The 22820-nt window shown below is 37.5% G+C and overlaps 1 protein-coding gene across 2 annotated transcripts in view; it reads right to left on the reverse strand.

The window, feature by feature from the left end:
• Nucleotides 1–22820, reverse strand: part of BMP2K (BMP2 inducible kinase) — a 131227-nt gene that overhangs the window by 6361 nt on the left and 102046 nt on the right. Inside the window, exon 15 of one of the 2 annotated variants that reach the window (XM_035004704.1) lies at nt 20106–20216. The exons of the other annotated variant lie outside the window; for it this stretch is intronic. Coding sequence (XP_034860595.1) covers nt 20106–20216 — 111 coding nt within the window. The remainder of the gene's footprint in view (nt 1–20105; nt 20217–22820) is intronic. 2 annotated transcript variants of the gene reach the window in all.

The following is a 22820-nucleotide window of genomic DNA, read 5'->3' on the forward strand; positions in this document are numbered from 1 at the left end:
ACTGTCTTATCTTCACTACTAAACACTCCATTAAAAGCATGCTACCTTTAAAAAAAAACTTAACTACCAATATGTTCACTGTACGATGCATAGTAAAACTGCATCAAATATAGTCCTTTACAATTTCACCATATGGTATATAATAAAGACTGTATTAGTTACACAGAAGTATACTACCCTCCCAATATACTGATGTATTGAATTGATTTTCCAGATGTAGGGATCAGTTTGAATTGATCCAACCACATATCCAATCATCCCTTCCCTTCCTTTGACTAAGATCAGATATTTTCAAAATAATTGGCTAGGTCATGAAAACTAATCAACTTACGATGCAAGGACCATTTCTTTCCTGTTATTAACATGGTCCTTATTGCATATGATACTCTTCAGTTCTTTCCTTCTCTTTAGAAGTCAATACTGTTGTCTTCCCACCTCCCTGACTATTCCTTCTTGGTCATACATATAGAGACTTCTCTTTCACGAACACTTCCATATGCATGTATGTTCCCTAGGGTTCTATCCTTGGCTTTCTCCCTCTGTATGTCCTCCCATGGTCTTAAATACTTACATGTTATTTACCACATACACCATCATGACTGGATCTCTCTAATACTGACCATGAATACTTATCTTACTCATCTAATACTTATGAATATGTATCCTACTATTACTTCAAACTCAGTAATTTCAAAAGAGATCATCTTTCCTCTTAAAATGTGCTCCTCACCAGTTCCCACTAAATTGTAAACAACACTTCTAACTAGTTCTGCAAATCAACAGAAGTCTGGAAATCATTCCTTCCTCACGAGTTTGTGTTTTTAAACTCTTGAATCTGTTCCCTCCAGTACCACGTCCCTCAAACTACTACTCTATCCTGCCACCAGAATGATTTTTCTGAAACACTAATTATGTGGCTACAGCTTAAACCCATTCAGTGGCTCTCTAAAGTCCCAACCCTTAGCCCAGCACAGGGGCCCCGTCTCTGGATTCTGTCCTCCCACACCTTTAGCCTCAGACCTTGATGTCTTCCATGGGTATATAGCTCCACCCGACACATTTAGATTTAAAAAAATTATTTTGAGTTATTCTGCTATCCAACCTCTTAATGTTTGCTATCAGAAACTGAGGAACCTAATAGATTTGGGTTTCAAGGGGCATTCTGCTGTTTTAACATCTCTCTACCATTGTCACACCACCCTCTGGTAGGAGCATCCTTCTAGCACTCCCACTCCTGCCTGACTTGCTTGGTGGACCTGGCTGTGTTTCAAGATCCAGCCCATGCCAGAGCCCTGCAAAGACACCCCTTGAAAAATACCCATATTTGGGACTCCTGATGAACTTAGAACTAGCCTTAATTGTACTATATTACAATTGTTTGTTTGTCTGTTTTCCCTACTTGATTATTACCTCCTAGACACAGTCCTATTTATCATTTACCTCACATCATTCTTTGCTATCCTAGCATGTGGTGAATCAGTATTTGTTGAATGAAACAATAAGTTACTACTCTGAGCTCGTAGCCATGGACGCATATCCAGTACATTCAGAATACAATAAAGTAAGTTACATTAAAAAATGAACTCTTTACATCTGGAGATTTTTTTTAGCTCAATTCAGTCACTGCATTTTTTAACAAAAAATGTTTGTTACATTGGTGAGTAAACAGTCTCTACCTTCAGGAGTTTACAATCAAGCGTGGGAGACAAAGAGTACAAGGACTGGTGCTCTGAAATAACAGAGCAGTGGCGCAAGTCATGGGCCAGGGGAACGGGTACAGAAACCTACTCTGGAGTGAGAAGGAGCCAGCCACGCAAAGGACAGGCAGAAAGCTGCTCCAAGGAGCAGCTAGGGCATGTGTGAAGGCAAGAGAGAAGTTGGCACGTTCGAGGAACTGAAACTAGGCCAGTGCGAATGGAGTACAGTGGCAAGGGGAATACCATACAAGATGAGGCGGGAAAGAGAGGGGAAAGGACCAGCCTGTGAAGGTGCCTTCAGGCCATGAGAAGGAGTCCGGATTTTGCTCTAAATTCGGTATGCAGTGGGAAGCCGTTACAAGGCTTTATTTAAAATGGGTGTCATGATCAGATTGATATTTGAAACATAACTGACTGTGTAGAAAAAAAGAGTGAAAAGAGAGATACGAAAGTGAGGAGATCAGGGAGGAGGAAATGGTAGAATTAAAGCCAGAGATTCTGGTGGCCTGGATGACGGTGGTGGCAGGCTAAGTAGAAATGAATAAGTAGAGACTGAGGAGGGAAACTCTCTGGAAGGATGGTAGTGCCATTAATACAGACAGAAAAGAGTGAGTAAAGAATAAGAGGAAAAGTAGAGATTACCAAGAATCAGGTTTTGGACACAAGGCTTGAGTTATTTGTGATGCATTTAAGTGCAAATAGTAGATACCTGTGGCTGAGGGCAATGGTTAGTTTTTGACTGGAGACGAGATTTGGGAGTCCTCCCCATGTAGAGGGTATGTAGAGAGAGTTACAAATCTGAAGGAAGTCACTTAGGAAGTGAGTACAAAACAGAAAAAGGGGACCCAATACTGAGCCCTCAGGTATGACACATTTGGAAGTCGGCAGAACCACCTACAAAGCTAACTGCAAAGTACAGAGAGAAGGACCAAAACCAGGCGAGTGCAGTGTCAGGGAAGCCAAGAGAGGAGTGCTTCTGGAGACAGAGGAGACAACTGAGCTGGGTGAGGCAAAGATGTGCAATAAACTGAGGACAGACAATGGCCACTGACTCTGGTCGGTCCAGGCAGATTGTTGGCAACCTTGAAGTGACGAGTAGGGCTGAGGAGGAGAGGGAAAGAAGACACGGAGAATTCCATCAGGTTCTACTTAAATATAATCTTCATCCATTATTCATCTACCAGTTCCATGAAACCAGCCAAGAGCTAAATGCTGTATCTTTACAAATTTACAATAGGCTTATCTTAAATCCTAACAGATTAAAACCAAATCAAATACAGATTCTCAAGTTTGACTTCTCCCCCATACAGCTTACTTCTGATATTAAAAACAAAGATGACGTTTAGATTAGCTGTAGAATTTATTTTTGTGAATTTTTATTCAAAAGAAAAAAAAGTATAATGGCAAAGACAATCATCCCTCACGTTGGCAGTTCCTCTATGATAGTTTAATGTCTTACTTCAAGCCCCTTACCCCCCAGAGAGCCACAATGTGTACCCATCATACCTGCTCATGGACACCTCCAAGAACATTCCATAATGTTTTCCAAAGTGTATCCCGCAGAACGTTATTCCTGTTACAAGAACCAAACAGCTCTGCGGTCTCATGTACCTGAGTTTATAAAATGCTGCTATGTAATGTGCCTCTACCTGGAAAATGCTCACTAAAAGTGCTGTCAAGTCCTACACAAAAGAATCTGCTTAATCTTATGAAACCCAGGACTTCCCAAATTTGCTTCACTACACTTTTATGTACAAGTAGCACCCAGTAGCTTTATAAACGATTTTGCAAAATACACTCTGGAAAAATACTGCTTCTACAACTTTTTCTTTTCTTTTTTAAAGATTTTATTTATTTATTTGAGAGAGGGAGAGCACAAAGGGAGAGTTAAAGAGAGAAGCAGACTCCCCGCTGAGCGGAGAGCCCGATAGGGGCCTTGATACCAGGACCCTGAGATCATGACCTGAGCTGAAGGCAGATGCTTAACCAACTGAGCCACACAGGCGTCCCTGCTTCCACAACTTCTCTTGAGAAATTCCATTTCTAGGACACAGAGATGATCTGGAAAATTTAACAAAGGACAGAGTCCTTCAGTTGACTTTCTCTGTTATTCTTCTATTTTAATCCCAGTCTTCTAAATTAACTATTTCCTGCACGGAACTGCACCACAGGGATCTGCTGGGTTTGGAGACTCCACACGGGGTCGTGTGCCAGAGATAGAAATGCTTGGTCACAGGCCAGGTGAGCACAGGGTGCGGCCGGAGACCGGGGAGACGGGAGTGATCGACTGCTTTGCTCTGGGGGCGCACTGAGGAGTGGGGTCCCGAGTTCTCAGCTCCTCCCGGGCAGAGATTGGGAGGCCGCCATTTTCACTCTCGTCCTCCAAAGGTGTACGGAAAGCTTGCAGGGAACAAAAGCTCCCAAGAGCAAACCCGAGCGGATTACTTAGCCCGATGGGGCAAGGGCGGGGCAATTCCACCTCTGGCAAAGATATCTGGGAACCACGGCAACAGGTCCCTCCCCAAGAAGATCAGCAACAACAGCCTGCCAAGACCAAGTTTACCGATCAATGAGAACGGCAGAACTCCAGAGCTAGGGGAATACTGCACACAGAATTCATGGCTTTTTTCCTGATTCTTTAGTCTTTCAAAGTTAATTTATTAAATATTTTTTTCTATTTCTTTCTTTTTTAATTTTTCCTTTTTCAACAAACAATTCCTTTTTTACTTCATTTTTACAGTCATATTCTATCCCTACATTGTATTTAATATTATTTTTTGTATATATGTAAGTTTTCCTTTCTTTAAAATTTTGGGATACAGTTTCTTCCAACAGACCAAAATATACCCTAAATCTAGTGTATGGCTTTGTTCTAGTCTCCCGTCTGATCACATTCTCTCCTTTTTTTTTTAATTTTATTTCTTTTTTCAACCAACTTCTTACCCTATCAATTCCTTTTTTAAAATCTTTTTTAATTTTCATCTTTACAGTCATATTCCATCCCTTCATCATATTTACCCTTATTTTTGTGTGTGTATATATATATATGTAGTTTTTCTTTCTTTAAAATTTTGGGAGGCAGTTTCTTCTTTTTCTTTGATCTGTTCTTCTAACAGACCACAATAAACCCAAAATCTAGTGTGTGGCTCTGTTCCACTCACCAGCCTAATCATATTCTTTTTTTTTTTTTTTCTTTCTTTCTCTCCCCCAACCCCCATTTGGGTCTCTTCTGATTTGTTTTGTGTATATTTTTCTGGGGTCATTGTTACCCTTTTAGCATTTTGTTGTCTTGTTCACCTATTCTTCTCTGGACAAAATGACAAGACGGAAAAACTCACCTCAACAAAAAGAACAAGAAGCAGGACCAACTGCCAGAATGACGATTATAAAGATACTAGCTGGGCTTAAAAAAAGCATAGAAGATACTGGAGAATCCCTTTCTGGAGAAATAAAAGAACTAAAATCTAACCAAGTCAAAATCAAAAAGGCTATTAATGAGGTGCAATAAGAAATGGAGGTTCTAGGGCGCCTGGGTGGCTCAGTAGGTTGGGCGACTGCCTTCGGCTCAGGTCATGATCCTGGAGTCCCGGGATAAAGTCCTGCGTCAGGCTCCCTGCTCAGTGGGGAGTCTGCTTCTTCCTCTCCCGCTCTCCCCCTCTTGTGCTCTCTCTCTCTTTCTCTCAAATAAATAAATAAAATCTTAAAAAAAAAAAAAATGGAGGCTCTAACTACTAGGATAAATGAGGCAGAAGATAGAAGACCAAATGATGGAGAATAAAGAAGCTGAGAAAAAGAGAGATAAACAACTACTGGATCACGAGGGCAGAATTTGAGAGATAAGTGATACCATAAAGTGAAACAACAGAATAATTGGGATCTCAGAAGAAGAAGAGAGAGAGGGGCAGAAGGTGTACTGGAGCAAATTATAGCAGAGAACCTCCCTAATTTGGGGAAGGAAACAGGCATCAAAATCCAGGAGGCACAGAGAACCCTCCTCAAAATCAATAAAAATAGATCAACACCCCAACATCTAATAGTAAAACTCACAAGTCTCAGAGACAAAGAGAAAATCCTGAAAATAGCTCGGACAAGAGGTCTGTAACCTACAATGGTAGAAACATTAGATTGGCAACAGACCTATCCACAGAGACCTGGCAGGCCAGAAAGGACTGGCAGGATATATTCAGAGCACTAAATGAGAAAAGCATGCAGCCAAGAATACTATATCCAGCTAGGCTGTCACTGAAAATAGAAGGAGAGATAAAAAGCTTCCAGGACAAACAAAAACAAAGAATTTGCGAAAACCAAACCAGCCCTACAAGCAATATCGAAAGGGGTCCTCTAAGCAAAGAAAGAGTTTAAAAGTAACATAGGCCAGAAAGGAACACAGACAATATACAGTAACAGTCACCTTACAGGCAATACAATGACACTAAATTCATATCTTTCAATAGTTACCCTGAATGTTAATGGGCTAAATGCCCCCAATCAAAAGACAGAGAGTATCAGGGCGGATAAAAAAACAAGACCCAGCGATATGCTGTCTGCAAGAGACTCATTTTAGACCCAAAGACACCTCCAGATTGAAAGTGAGGGGGGGGAACCATTTACCATGCTAATGGACATCAAAAGAAAGCTGGGGTGGCAATCCTTATATCAGATTTTAAACCAAAGACTATAATAAGAGATGAGGAAAGATACTACATCATACTTAAAGGGTCTATCCAACAAGACCTAACAATTTTAAATATCTATGCCCCTAACATGGGAGCACCCAATTATATAAGCCAATTAAAAACAAAATCAAACAAACACATCAAAAATAATACAGTAATAGTAGGAGACTTTAACAGCCCCTTCACTGAAATGGACAGATCATAAGCAAAAGATCAACAAGGAAATAAAGGCTTGAAATGACACACTGGAACAGATGTACTTCACAGATATATTCAGAACATTCCATCCAAAACAACAGAATACACATTCTTCTCTAGTGCACATGGAACATTCTCCAGAATAGATCACATCCTGGGACACAAATCAGGTTTCAACCAGTACCAAAAGATTGGGATCATTCCCTGCATATTTTTGGACCACAGTGCTTTGAAACTAGAACTCAATCACAAGAGGGAAGTTGGAAAGAACTCAAATACATGGAGGCTAAAGAGCATCCTACTAAGGAATGAATGGGTCAACCAGGAAATTAAAGCAGAATTTAAAAAATTCATGGAAACAAATGAAGGTGAAAACCCAACTGTTCAAAATCTTTGGGATGCAGCAAAGGCGGTCCTAAGAGGAAAGTATATAGCAATACAAGCCTTTCTCAAGAAACAAGAAAAGTCTCAAATACACAGCCTAACCCTACACCTAAAGGAGCTGGAGAAAGAACAGCAAATAAAGCCTAAACCCAGCAGGAGATGAGAAATAATAAAGATCAGAGCAGAAATCAATGAAATAGAAGCCAAAAAACAGAAAAGATCAACGAAACTAGGAGCTGGTTCTTTGAAAGAATTAGTTAAGATTGATAAACCCCTGGCCAGACTTATCAAAAAGAAAAGAGAAAGGACCCAAATAAAATCATGAGTGAAAGAGGAGATCACAACCAACACCAAAGAAATACAATTATAAGAAGATATTATGAGCAACTATATGCCAGCAAATTAGACAATCTGGAAGAAATGGATGTTTTCTTGGAGATGTATAAACTACCAAAACTGAACCAGGAAGAAATAGAAAACCTGAACAGACCCATAATCAGTAAGGAAATTGAAGCAATAATCAAAAATCTCCTAACAAGCAAGAGCCCAAAGGCCAGATGGCTTCACAGGGGAATTCTACCAAACATTTAAAGAAGAATTAATACCTATTCTTCCGAAACTGTTCTAAAAAATAGAAATGGAAGGAAAACTTCCAAACTCATTTTATGAGGCCAGCATTACCTTGATCCCAAAACCAGACAAAGACCCCATCAAAAAGGAGAACTTAGACCAATATCCCTGATGAACATGGATGCAAAATTCTCACCAAAATACTAGCCAATAGGATCCAACGGTAATTAAAAGGATTATTCACCATGACCAAGTGGGATTTATTCCTGGGCTGCAAGCTTGGTTCAACATCCACAAATCAGTGTGATACGATACATTAATAAAAGAAAGAACAAGAACCATATGGTACTCTCAATAGATGCAGAAAAAGCATTTGACAAAGTACAGCATCCTTTCTTGATTAAAACTCTTCACAGTGTAGGAACAGAGGGTACAGTACCTTAATATCATAAAAGCCATCTATGAAAAACCCACAGCAAATATCATTCTCAATGGGGAAAAACTGAGAGCTTTTCCCCTAAGGTCAGGAACACAGCAGGGATGTCCACTATCATCACTGCTATTCAACATAGTACTAGAAGTCCTAGCCTCAGCAATCAGACAACAGAAAGAAATAAAAGGCATCCGAATCGGCAGAGACAAAGTCAAACTCTCACTCTTTGCAGATGATATGATACTTTATGTGGAAAACCCCAAAGACTCCACCCCAAAACTGCTGGAATTCATACAGGAATTCAGTAAAGTGGCAGGATATAAAATCAATGTACAGAAATCAGCTGCATTTCTATATACCAACAACAAGACAGAAGAAAGAGAAATTAAGGAGTCGATCCCATTTACAATTGCACCCAAAACCATAAGATACCTAGGTATAAATCTAACCAAAGAGGCAAAGGATACTCAGAAAACTATAAAATACTCATGAAAGAAATTGAGGAAGACACAAAGAAATGGAAAAACGTCCCATGGCATGGATTGGAAGAACAAATATTATGAATATGTCAATGCTACCTAGAGCAATCTACACATTCAATGCAATCCCTATCAAAATACCATCCACTTTTTTCAAAGAAATGGAACAAATAATCCTAAAATTTGTATGGAACCAGAAAAGACCTCGAATAGCCAAAGCAATGTTGAAAAAGAAAAGCAAAGCTGGTGGCATCACAATTCTGGACTTCAAGCTCTATTACAAAGCTGTCATCATCAAGATAGTATGGTACTGGCACAAAAACAGACACATAGATCAATGGAACAGAGAGCCCAGAAATGGACCCTCAACTCTATGGTCAACTAATCTTCGAAAAAGCAGGAAAGAATGTCCAATGGAAAAAAGACAGTCTCTTCAACAAATGGTGTTGGGAAAATTGGACAGCATGTGCAGAAGAATGAAACTGGACCATTTCCTTACACCACACACAAAAATAGACTCAAAATGGATGAAAGACCTAAATGTGAGACTCTAGGAGTCCATCAAAATCCTTGAGGAGAACACAGGGAGCAACCTCTTCGACCTCAGCCACAGCAACTTCTTCCTAGAAACATCGTCAAAGGCAAGGGAAGCAAGGGCAAAAATGAACTATTGGGACTTCATCAAGATAAAAAGCAAAGGAAACAGTCAGTAAAACCAAAAGACAACTGACAGAATGGGAGAAGATATTTGCAAATGACATATCAGATAAAGGGCTAGTATCCAAAATCTAAAAAGAACTTATCAAACTCAACACCTAGAGAACAAATAATCCAATCAAGAAATGGGCAGAAGACATGAACAGACATTTCTGCAAAGAAGACATCTAAATGGCCAACAGACACATGAAAAAGTGCTCAACATCGCTTGGCATCAGGGAAATCCAAATCAAAACCTCAATGAGATACCACCTCACACCAGTCAGAATGGCTAAAATTAACAAGTCAGAAAATGACATATGTTGGCGGGGATGCGGAGAAAGGGGAACCCTCCTACACTGTTGGTGGGAATGCAAGCTGGTGCAACCACTCTGGAAAACAGTATGGAGGTTCCTCAAAAAGTTGAAAATAGAGCTACCCTATTTTGAAAATAGTTGCTACCCAGCAACTGCACTACTGAGTATTTACCCCAGAGATACAAATGTAGTAATCTGAAGGGGCACCTGCACCCCAATGTTTATAGCAGCAATGTCCACAGTATCCAAACTATGGAAAGAGCCTAGATGTCCATCAACAGATGAATGGATAAAGAAGATGTGGTATAAATATACAATGGAATATTATGCAGCCATCAAAAAATGAAATCTTGCCATTTGCAATGACGTGGATGGAACTAGACGGTATTATGCTCAGAGAAATAAGTCAGTCAGAGAAAGACAAGTATCAGATGATCTCACTGATAAGAGGAATTTGAGAAATAAGACAGAGGATCATAGGGGAAGGGAGGGAAAAATGAAACAAGATGAAACCAGAGAGGGAGACAAACAATAAGAGACTCTTAGTCTCAGAAACAAACTGAGGGTTGCTGGAGTGGAGAGGGGTGGGAGGGATGGGGTGGCTAGGTGATTGGGGAGGGTATGTGCTATGGTGAGCACTGTGAATTGTGTAAGACTGATGAATCACAAACCTGTACCCCCAAAACAAATAATACATTATATGTTAATAAAAAATAAATAAATAAATAAAATGACATATAAAACAAAAAATAAATTAACAAAATAAATTAACTGTTTCCTTTACCCAACTGGCCACTAGTGTTTTCCAAAACACATTCCTCACTTCCTACTCGTTCTGTCTGCACTGTCAGCTTCTCAAAGTTGTATTAATAGAGGTATAGATTTCTTTGTGTTAAATGCTATACAGATCTTTTTTTTTTTTTTTTTTTTTTGGAGAGAGAGAAAGAGCATTGGCAGGGTGGGAGGGGTGGGGCATAGGGAGAAGGAGAAAGAGAATCTTAAGCAGTCTCCATGCCCAGCACTGTGCCCAAAGCGGGGCTCAGTCTCACAACACAGATCATTACCTAAGCTGAAATCAAGAGTCAAATGGTTTACCAACTGAGCCACGCAGGCACCCCCAGATCTATTTTTTTAATTGTCAATATGAATATAAATTTGTGGGGTTTTTCATTTACCATTTTTAATGCATGTTTGCAGGTATCAATATAGTGATTATTAATTCTGATAGAAACATGATAAAACATTGCATTATAATATTTTAAGATTTAACATTTACCTATAGAACCTCTAGGTTGTTTCTAGTTTTTCAGCATTTTAAATAGAACCATGATCATGTACTCTTTCTTTGAGGGGAAAAAAAGAAAAAGAAAACTCTCCTTTTTTAATATCAATTTCACCTTATGGATTTACTATTATCCTCTCATTATACATATTCATTATACATAATTAATACACAGCTAATGAACTTAACCCAGTAACAATCTCTGATAAGATCATAGCCAATACTTTGTACCCTTAAGCATAATATGAGGAAATATATAAATTATATTGAGGGAATAATATGACAATAACAGTTCTATTTCATAGGATTGTTATAAAGAAAGACTTAGAAGAGTGCCCAACACACAATAAACACTCAATAGTAAACTATCATCATCACCTCCAGAACAAGGCCAAACTCAATTACCTCATCCACCAAATTCCACTCTTCTGGCTGCTTTTCTGGACCCAGTGGTCAACAGTGAATGTAAGTGCGGGGGGCGGGGGGTGTAATTCTTTTTTTTAAGATTTTATTTATTTATTTATTTGAGAGAGAGAGAATGCACACACAAGTGGGTGGAGAGTCAGAGGGAGAGGGGAAAACAGACTTGCCGCTGAGCAGGGAGCCGGATGAAGGGCTTGATCCCAGGACCCCAGGATCATGACCTAAGCCGAAGGCAGGCGCTTACCGACTGAGCCCCGCAGGCGCCGCAGAGATGAGTGCAATTCTATGGCTAATTCAAGCGGCGTTCAGGTCCACTTTAGAAATGGCCAGAAAAGGAGTGCCTGGCTGATTCAATCAGAAGAACATGTGACTTGGTATCAGGGTCGTGAGTTCAAGCCCCACACTGGGTGTAGAGATTATTTAATATATATTTTTTTTTAAAAATGGCCAGAAAAAAGTAGGCACACAAATGTATATCCACATACAAGGGTGCTTACTGGATCCTGGAAACTATATCTCTGATTTTTAAATAGCTGTAGTTGGGTGCATAGTACAAGAAATTGAAGAAGACTGCTTTCAAAAAGACCAAGAACGGGCACACACAATGATCTATGCCATCTTTGTGGTTTCAGATTACATCCCTGAAAAGTATGGACAACTGGGGAAGTTTTCTGTTGGTTACAGAAAGACTGGTTTTATTTCTTTTACTGTCTCCCCTTTATAAAACTAGGAGGATATTTATCCAAATTCCTTTCTTTTCCCACATTCTCACAAGAGAATCAAGAGCAGCAATGAACCTTTGATGGCATACTAAGAGCAACTTAAATGTTAATAAGCACCATTACAACACAATTTAAATACATGTGGTCATTTCTCTCCAGTAACTCCTGCTGAGGAAAAGTTAAATTCCAGGCTGCAAGTTACAGCAATTCTAGATAAGACTTTACTTTCTGCAGTAAAAGTGATCTACTTAAGCATCCCCTCTTCACCGTGGAACTATAGAAGAACTGAGAAAGAAATGAGAATTATACAAAATTTAAAATTATTTCAATATATTCTAAGGCTTTTAGTCCTGTTCCATAGGCATGAAAGACTGTCAAAATAAGTATTAGTTATAGAGCTGGTTATCAACTGTACAATGTATAGTACTTTAAAATGTGACTTCATAGCTAAGTGCCATCAACTTTTATAATCTATTTCTTTGCCTAAACATATTCCTGTAATTAAAAAAAAAAAGAACTCAGATATTCCTACTGTTTGCTCCTGGGGCCAGATTGCTTCTTCCAGTTGTTAGAGTAAATATTACACATGTGATTTACTATGAAATTTAAATCAGGATTATTTCACTATTTAATTTCCCAAAAGTACAGTCTAAATATGTTTCCTTATAATTCAATATATCCTAAATCCTAATAATCCCTATATTTACTAAGATTTGTATTAATATAAAAATGGCTGTTTTTCAAGTGGGTGGAAGGGAAGCTACCATAATATTTAAAATAAGCACTAGAAACATGTATTTAAAGCATAAACAATTATCTAGAATGTGCCCAGGATACCTCAGTTACCTTTCTCTATTAATTGATTTTGGTAAAATGCTGTAAATTTTCATACATTGACTAACTTTTATTTTCGGCCCTGAGGGGCATTCTTCTTTCCTTAAACTAAATACAGAATATTTTGATGCCTTCTAGTCAGGATGTTATTTCTGCTTTGTGCCTTGGAACTACAAAGTATGAAAATTTCAGCTTTCTGAGTAATCCTTATCTTTTGAGGTTGGTCTGATTTCTGCAAACAGCCAAAATCCATTCAGAACAAAGTCCTGAAAATAAAGGGAGTGGCTAAGATAGACAATGTAGATTTAGATAAATTACTAAGAACAGCAATAAAGGGTTATAAAGTCTTAAAGTCTCTTCTGCAGCATATAAGTGGTCTCTCAGGGAAATTCCAAGTAAAGTGTTGGGGAAAAAAGTTACCAGGGGCACCTGGGTGGCTCACTGGGTTAAGCGTCTGCCTTTGGCTCAAGTCATGATCCCAGGGTCCTGGGATCGAGCCCCATGTCAGGCTCCCTGCTTAGCTGGGAGTCTGCTTCTCCCTCTCTCTCTGCCCCTCCCCCTGGCTTGTGCTCTCTCTCTTTCTCTCACATAAATAAAATCTCTAAAAAAAAAAAAGGTTAGAACAATGTGAAATCACTAAAGTAAGTGTCAAGAGAACTAGTACTAACTTACTGAAATTCTGATTAAAGTTATTCTCACTGGCTTAATATATATCATATATAGAATTTCAAGATAATAGTGCAGAGCTAACTAAAGTAATGCTTCAGTTATTCAGTACTGTCAGTAAAAAGCATTTACTAAATATCTAAATACCACATTAACCATTTGGTAACTGTTTATATAAAAATATATAGTATACTTCCCTTCCTTTATAAGCAGAAGATACTAAATGAAAGTGTCCTTGATGACTTGGAATCATGCACTACTTAGTGTCTCACTTCCCTCACCTGTGAAGTAGGGAGAGCAATAGTATTTGCCTCCGAAAGTTGTAACAAGGGTTAAAGTAAGAACATACGGGAAGTGCTTACAACACCGCTGGCGTGTGGTACGTACTCAGTAAAGGGCTATGTTGGTATTGCTGGCGTAGTACCCCATCCTTTCATGATTGTTTATGGAGTACCTGCCATATGCTTCCAATGATACTGAGAAATGAATCAGAGAGGACAGTAACTAATACTTGTCAAGCGCACAAATGCAGTGCCAACGGCTCTTCCTACGTGATCTCTTAACTCCCCACCATTAGGCTCCCATGTTAGGGTGAAAATGCTTTGAAAGGTCTGTTACGATCTTCCCTTTTCAACTTTATTAACTACATCTTCAAAAGTGGTCCCGGGCGCCTGGGTGGCTCAGTTGGTTAAGCGACTGCCTTCGGCTCAGGTCATGATCCTGGAGTCCCGGGATCGAGTCCCGCATCGGGCTCCCTGCTCAGCAGGGAGTCTGCTTCTCCCTCTCCCTCTCCCCCCTCTTGTGCTCTTTCTCTCTCTCACTCTTTCTCTCAAATAAATAAATAAAATCTTTAAAAAAAAAAAAAGTGGTCCCCTTGCTCTATGTCAGATCATTGTCATGACCTCCTCCCACTTCAAAGATATGCATTGTTATTATTCAGTTCTCATTACTTGGCTTTCCCTTTTCTCTTTCCATTTCTTTCTTTTGGTGACCTTAATCCTATTTCATATCTTCAACTATATCTGAAAGCAAAAAGCAAGAAGGGATTTTTAGAGATGTAGTCTTTTTATACACGAGGAATATGAAACTAGGAAAAAGTTGAATAACGCCCAAGTTTAAGACCATACACATCAAAGCCAGAATGACTTCTTTGCTGACACTAGTTTAAAACTCTCATCTGTAAATGCTACAATTAAACTACCAGTAGAACATCATCACCAGCAAATATTCAACATAGCTCGTCAACCCGCAGCAAAAGACCACCACAGACCTGTCCTGAATTTCTTTTGATTTCCTTTACAAAGTTATGTCTGAAAAGTTAAAAAAAAAAAATGCCCAATACTGTTTCTACTTCAGCAAACAGTGTTTTGTTGAACTGTCAATACGTATCTTGTGCTGAGTATTTTATAGTCTGTAGGTTAGAATTCTAGAAATACTATAAGGCTTCATCATCAAGTGAACTAATACTCAACTTTACAAAACCCACAGAAGATAAACATCCAAAAAAGCCTCCGTTTCCTCATCTATAAAGGCAATAATGGAACTTACCTGATAGAGCTGAACATTAAATAATATTCATTTTATTTAGTAAAAGCTCATTAAATATTAGGGGGTGTGTGTGTATAAAGAGAGAGAGATTATACTAGATTACTAAAGTAATGAACTCATTCATCAAGGTATTGTATGGCACACAAAGATGAATAAAGCATTTCCTGACTTCAAGAAGCTTATCATTCACTTGAACAATTGTGAAACTCATCTACTACTCCTGATTCTAGTGATCTGGAAAATGACTAACCAGGTAAAAACAACTGGGAGTTTCTGAAGAATAAGCTTAACTCACCAAATGAATTTAAGAACATGAATCTGCCAAATAAATATAAGAGCATAAATTCATCCATTTCATGCTAGAGTTTTCACAAAAAGAAATTTCTAGATGTTAAAATTTCAAAGACATCATAGTCTTGCCCAGTCCAAGAGAGGATTCCAAACTCAAAAGCTAAATTTGTAAGGTCAGTTTTCATATTTTCATATATTTATTATAGTATTCTTTTACACATTTTGGGAAGAAGAGTGAAATCCTAGTTAATGTCACATTATTTTAAATAAATATTGCAAATAATGTATTCTTGAATCACATAAATGAACTTTCATAAACTATATCAAAAAATTCAAAATATTTAGAAAATGTCAAAAAAAATGTGGGGAGAGGGGCATGTTTGCATCATAGTCTTCCAATCAGGTTTCCATCTTTTAGAGGACAGCTCTTTTAGTTATAAAACAGGTGGTACATTTTTAATCATATAAGAAGCTTCCAGTTTCAAGGAAATTTTATTTTGATGTTCTTTTCTTTGCTATCAGATTATAGAGGATGAATGGCCTGAAACTGCTATTGTAATGACATGCCTTCTGTTGTCTCATCATTTAGGGTACAAGGGAGGGGCTGTAAAGACTTTAAAGCTCACTTTGAATTGACAGCATACTGCCTGCCATCAAGCCTCAGCAATGCACCATGCCAGGCCCAAGGATTAGTGGATTAGAAGGCTTTATCAAAATCTGCACTGTTTCTCCGAAGACAGGCCAAGTGACAAGGCCTAAGTATAAAAAGAGAATCATGTTAGTTGTGAACAGTATTTCCCAGCCAGATTAAAAATGCTACAAAACTGACATTTCTATTATGTAGATTTTTATTTAAAACAGGCCACTTAACATCTTTATTTGTTTTGCTACTATTTACAGAAAAGAGTTTAGAAGCAGACAGAGCTGGATTCCTACTTAGAAACTATCTGACCTTAAGCCAGTCATTGATGCTCTCTGGGCCTCAGTTTCCACTGTATGTATAAAATTGAATTCAATAAATTGTAACCATTATTACTGACATCTTGAAATAGCAAAATTCTTGATCTTCAAGAATTACATACTAGAATCTAAAAACATAAGCAATACATTCATCATCACTTACAAAAGGACAGTGTTCAAACTCACCATCTGTAATAGTTTATGTTCCATCAAATATTTGCTCTATATCATGTGGCCTTTCCCAACTCTAAACTCATTTTAACCTCCTGTTAGATAATGAGGTGGATCTGGGATTTGGAAGAGTAAGTTCACCAAACCTAACTAAAAATGAAATGCAATATATGAAATCTAAAAACTTCAGTGACCTAATTAATATAGCCTATATGTCAACAAAATTCTTCAAATAGTCTGTTTCCGAGTTGTGTTTATTAAAATTAAGCAGTTCACACTTTAATTCACAGAGCCACACATCCTGTGTTGGTATACAAACTAACTGTAAAATGATGCCTTGGGCAAGCTAGTGCAGCCACTCTGGAAAACAGTATGGAGGTTCCTCAAAAAGTTGAAAATAGAGCTACCATACGACCCAGCAATTGCACTACTGGGTATTTACCCCCAAGATACAAATGTAGTGATCCGAAGGGATACGTGCACCCCAATGTTTATACCAGCAATGTCTGAGAACTGAGAGTTCTAGAGGGGAGGAGGGTGGGGGGATGAGTTAGCCTGGTGATGGGTATTAAAGAGGGCATGTTCTGCATGGAGCACTGGGTGTTATACGCAAACAATGAATCATGGAACACTACATCAAAAACTAATGATGTAATGTATGGTGATTAACATAACATAATAAAATAAAATTTAAAAAAAATGATGCCTTGGGGAGAAGGAAGAGTATGTGGGTTTGATGGGGAATGAATACCATGCTTTTAATATGATTTTTATGTGTGTATTGTAGTGAATACTGACAGTTAACGCTCTAATAAAAATAGAAATAGCACTATTAAAACAGTTCGTGGTAGTGAAAAGCTTCATAAACAGATTCTACATGTTATTTAAAGGTACCAGTAGTTAAGAGAATACTACCTTACCAGGAATTTTGTAGTACTACTAGCTGGACAGCAGCTACAACTTACTTAACACAGAGATTTTGAAATTTAGTAAATAGTGAAAATATTATGTAATAGCACTACCAGCAACAGCCACAAAAGCAACAACACCGAGAATGCCATGCTTTGTGTAACATTCTCTTCTTTAATTCTTTCAATAATCTCATCGAGTAGCTAATATTATCCGCAGTTTCAGATAAAGAAACCCTCTAAGAAATTAGGCAACACCCAATATCACATGGCTAATCTGTGATAGAACTAAGATTTATACCCAGGACTTTATAATTCCGAAGTTGCTTTGGAACTATAGTATTATAATTATGATATACCACTCTACTAACAGTTCAGTAACCTGACATAAAAGGTAAATACAATTGCATGATAATTAAAGTATCAACTTATGGAATAAGATATTACCCTCACATACAGCAACAAACATATTCTTGATACAATTATTTGATTTCTGCATAAATGGATATTTACAAAATTTAATTTGGCCATAAAGAAATGTTTAAAAACAAGAAGGGGAAAAGTTAGATTTGAATCATTTAAGACATGGTCTATCGAAACGTTATCTTCCTTAAGCTTCCAAAAAGTCTGAAAAAGTGATAGCATAAGCTAAGGCACCAAACAAATCAGAAAGATGCATCTATGTGAACAAACTAAGGTAGGTAAGCTGACTGTACCAACTCTGGAGTACATGCAGCTATTAAAGAAAAAGGTATTTGGGACTCTAAATAATAGAGGGAATGGGGACCTAGAGTTAGGGGCATAGGGAATATTCCTCTAATTGAAGCCTTTTCTTTTTTTTTAAGCTGGAATACAATGAAGTAATGCCTCAAAAATTCACAGGGAAAATTACATCCAATGTAGAATTATTTACCCAGCCAAATTATCAATCAAATGTCAGTTAGGAAAAAAGATATTTTTAGGCAGCAAAGGTTAAGACTTTTCCTCCCGCGCACACTTTCTCAAGAAACTAGTAGAGGGGTTGCTCTATTAACAAACCAAGAAAGAAAAGAGAGGAGATCTAGGAATTCCCAAAAGACTGGTGGGCAAAAGAAAACAGCAGGATGATAAGCGTGTGGCAGTTACAGAAAGCAACCAATGAAGACTGCAGAACTCCATGAGAGATGTAACCAGGTAAAAATTAAAACGGTAGCCACCGTAAAATGGGAGGAAATTAATACTTCTAAATGGAGTTGAATCAATGACAGATACATAAAAAAAAAATAAAGGAACAAAACATAGTCACTTTTATAAATGTAATTATAATTAACTCTAGGAAAAACAAAACCTTATAGAAGAACGGAAATGTAATCATGGTCTACTAGAACACAGCAGTGACAAATATTTACATATTCAAAAAATGTACACATTGAACACTTGAGGCTTACTCTAGTCCCTGATTCCAGTCTTCATTTTCCCAGGGTTCTTTCAGAATCTTAAAGAACCAAGAAGTTACATAGATACGTGCAAACCCGAAAAGCATTATACAACCCCTTCCAGAGGACGAAAAAGAGCCAGCAGTACTGAAACCATTTTCTGCCACAAACAGATCAATACCTATGTTCTTAAGAGCTTATAATGACCATTCTGAAATACTACACTTTGTTTGAAAAAAGTAATAGCACTATTATTGGGGGTGTGAGGGTGTGCATGTGTGTAGACTAAGTAGAAACAGTAAACTGTCTTCCCCCACTCAATTAACATTATCATCCCATTCACTAAAAAGATAATTTGAAAGAAGCAAGCAGAAAATGACAACAATATGCACTGTTTGCAATAAATGGCAAAGAGTAAAATACAGAACATGAAAATATGTAGAAACTCCTAATTATTGTGCTGCAAACCTAAATACTGGAAAACTATTAACACTGCCTCAATGTATTCATCAGAAATCCTGAACACCTATTTCTTATTAAACTTACATTTGTAAGTTTTTTTGTTTATAAGGTGTGTCTTTTGTTTTTCTCACTGGTGTGTATTTTTTTAAATGATAGCAATGATGTTATTACATATACGTGATTTGCTTGAGTGAGAAATACAAGGAAAAGAATGCAAGAACATGGCTGATAGTTACTTTGAATACGGTAAACAAAACCTTTACCTTCTATCAAGGCATTATTTCTTCTAACATATTTCCCTCTTCTATGATCAAACTCATTTTTTTCCATTAGGAACACACAAACACACACAAAACCATTTATGCCAAAGTGGGATCCCATTCCATCCTAGCATCTTTGACAGTGTTTACTGAGTGATTACTTAGAAAATGTTACTACAGGTATTTCTTAATGGTAATAACAATATTTAAATTCTAAATTGAAATTAAAGCAAAATGAAGAAATTAAAGCGAGGATATTCACAAAATTATTGTGACATACAAAATCAATACTTTTTAAACACAACTACAAAAGAACATGTATAAACTAGGAAAATACAGGATTTTTAAGCAAAAGCTGAGTATAAAAATATCCTTAAATGTATTTTAAATGTATAAAAAGGAAAGCTATGTTCATGCATGAATTTGTTTCACTGGTATCCAACAATAAAGATAAAAAGCAAGTTATGTTCTACTGTATAAATCAGCATTTTTCTATGTTGGTAAAAGGCACACCTGAATAACCCAATGGAAAGAATGACATTAGGAAGACCAGGATAGCAAAGGTAAAAATAATTTTCTATTTTCTGTAACTAACACCTAATTCTTACTTTGGCTTTATATTAAGAAGGCTTTTGTTGTTGTTGTTGTTATTTTTATTGTTGCTGTTCTTGAGTGTATTTTTTAATGATGATGATGTTACATATGTAACTTGCCTGAGTGAGAAATGAAAGGAACAGAACCAAAAGGATCTTCTGGAGGATGGTTATGTGGAGCAGAAAGTGGGTCTACATTCTTATCTGAGGATGCTCTCTCCTCGAGCCTGTCTGCAAAAATAAGATGAAACAAAAAAATAAAATAAAATAAAAACGGTCTTTAAATTTAAAAAAAAAAAATCAAGAGGTAACAGTATAAATAAAATTAAACAAAGCAACAGTCTTTTTGAAAAATATTAGAGTCAGGGTTCATTTTCCTAAGTATTAGGGGTAGTCCTGAGTTTAATAGATACTTGTTGCTACAAAGGCAACCTTAACAACATCATCTCTGTGCCAGACTTCACAAATACAATTAACCTAATAAATAACTTAGTTTGGTTTATTTAAATACCCAGCTGTCTTCAACTTGTAACATACTGGACCCGAACTTAAACGCAGCTTACTAAACAGAGACATATTTGGCAGGCTTTCTCCAAAAAACACATATGGAAAAAATATTGCAAATGGTCATTTGTTCATAAAATAGCCAATCTTATTTCTCAACAGCAATAAAAAGTAATTGACTATTACATTGATGTTCATTTCTCATATTAAATCATTCACATACCATTAAAAGCCTAATGACAGAGTTTATTATTTTATCCAATGGATATCTGAGATCTAGCATGTGCCAGACACTGTTCTAAGCAATGGGCAGGCAACATCAAACAAAACAAAGAGTCTTGCCTTCTTGGAGTTCATATGCTGGCATGGAAAAACAAACAAAAAGCAAGGAGTATAATGAGAAATATATACAGAATGTTAAAAAATAAAGCTATAGAGAAAACTGTAATGCAGGGGAAAAGGAATTAAGGCAGTGGGCACAAGTCACAGTAATAAACAGAGAGATTCTGACTGGTACCAGGTGAGAAAAGACTTCAAGGAGACAGCGAAGGGATACCTGGGGGAGAGCACACCAGACAAGGGAAGAGCTAGAGCAAAGGCTCTGACTCATGCAGAAGCAGGCTTGCTGTGTGTGAAGAAGAGAATTGCTGTCCCCTAATTCCCTAAGTAGGGATTATCTTTCCTTGCTCTGAAACAGCATATCGCAGGCACCTGATCAGTTGGGAACATCTCGATTTTTGTAACCTGTCTTCCTAGCCTCTGATTCTTAGCAATCAAACATACACTATTACGAACCCATTCTGCTTTTTTCAGGAATTATAAGCATTCCCAAGACTATACCCTTCATATTTAAGAAATTCTATGGTTTCAGAAATTATGCTGGTTTCATTTGAGTTCTAAGACATTGCAGTGTAGGCAGAGAAAATCCAAATATAACTAGAATTCCCTAAAGATGACTTGTAACTTCAGAATGAAGCAAAAAGCGCCAAGTTAAAGCAGGAATCTCCTAGGACAGTGCTTCTCAAATTGAAGGTGCATTCCAGTGAACTGGGAATTTGTTAAAGTGCAGATTCTGACTGGACAGTTCTGGGATGGATTCTAAGATTCTGCACTTCAACAAGTTCCCAGGTGATATGATACTGCTGGGTCAGGGAGCACAATCTTGAGAAGGCGAGGCCCTAGAGTCTGCAATATCCTAAATACACTTAATTACTGCAATGGACAATTCTTCAAACATCCTTATGACAATGGACACAACTATCAGCTTTTACGGCTAAAACTAACTACAATATCCACATGAAACTTTGGGTCATCTAAAATTTTACTTAAAATTCCATTGGTAAGGGGCGCCTGGGTGGCTCAGTCATTGAGTGTCTGCCTTCGGCTCAGGTCATGATCCCAGGGTCCTGGGATCAAGCCCCACATCGGAGGCCTGCTTCCCCCTCTCCCACTCCCCCCTGCTTGTGTTCCCTCTCTCACTGTCTCTCCGTCAAATAAATAAATAAAATCTTAAAAAAAAATTCCATTGGTAATATAATAAATGATAAATATTTTGTTAAAGCAACATATCTGACAACTGATTTATGCACAAACAAAAGTTCCAAGACTTAAGAGTTCCAATAGTGTAATGGATTAACAGTGGAAATTAAATGGATTAACAGTGAAAACTCACAACAGAGTGAGGACAAAGGAAAGAAGAAGTGGGAAAGGACAAATGAAACAGACTATCTCAGAGTGATAGCCACAGCATATCAATATCCAAGATCCCTGATTCTTGAAAATCAAGACAGTATATATGGGTGGGTACTTAGGTCTAAATTAGGACCAAACTTCCTTTCTAAACCATCTGCATCATAATTGCTAGAATTCCTGTATAAAATGTAGCTACCTGGGCCCTACCACAAACCTAATGCATCAGATTTATCTGAGCAGGAGTTTGGAATTCTACACTTTAACATACTCTCCAGGTTTATAAACCAGCACTGTACCAATGGTTCCCAGCATATAAAAATGCACAGTTACCACTAAGGTTCTTTGAATCCTCATGCACTGGTATATTATCTCCATCAATTTATGGTAAATTCATGTAAATGTATAAACAGTACCACGTAGTTAAGACAAGAGTACAAACGCTGTCATGTAGGGATAAACTAACATTTTTTATATAGTGAGTCCCATAATTTAAAATATGGAGACACTGTTCTATGGCAAAGTTCATTTCTCCAATTATTTCAAAACGGAATTCAAACTCACTATAAAATGAATCATGTTCTCACTGTTCCACAAAACACAGAATCAATTTTTCCATGGAGGATTTTTGTTAAATCACTT

Source organism: Mirounga leonina, unplaced genomic scaffold (assembly GCF_011800145.1).
Source record: "Mirounga leonina isolate KUSES-001 unplaced genomic scaffold, KU_Mleo_1.0 Mir_129, whole genome shotgun sequence".
NCBI classification, from domain to species: Eukaryota; Metazoa; Chordata; class Mammalia; order Carnivora; family Phocidae; genus Mirounga; species Mirounga leonina.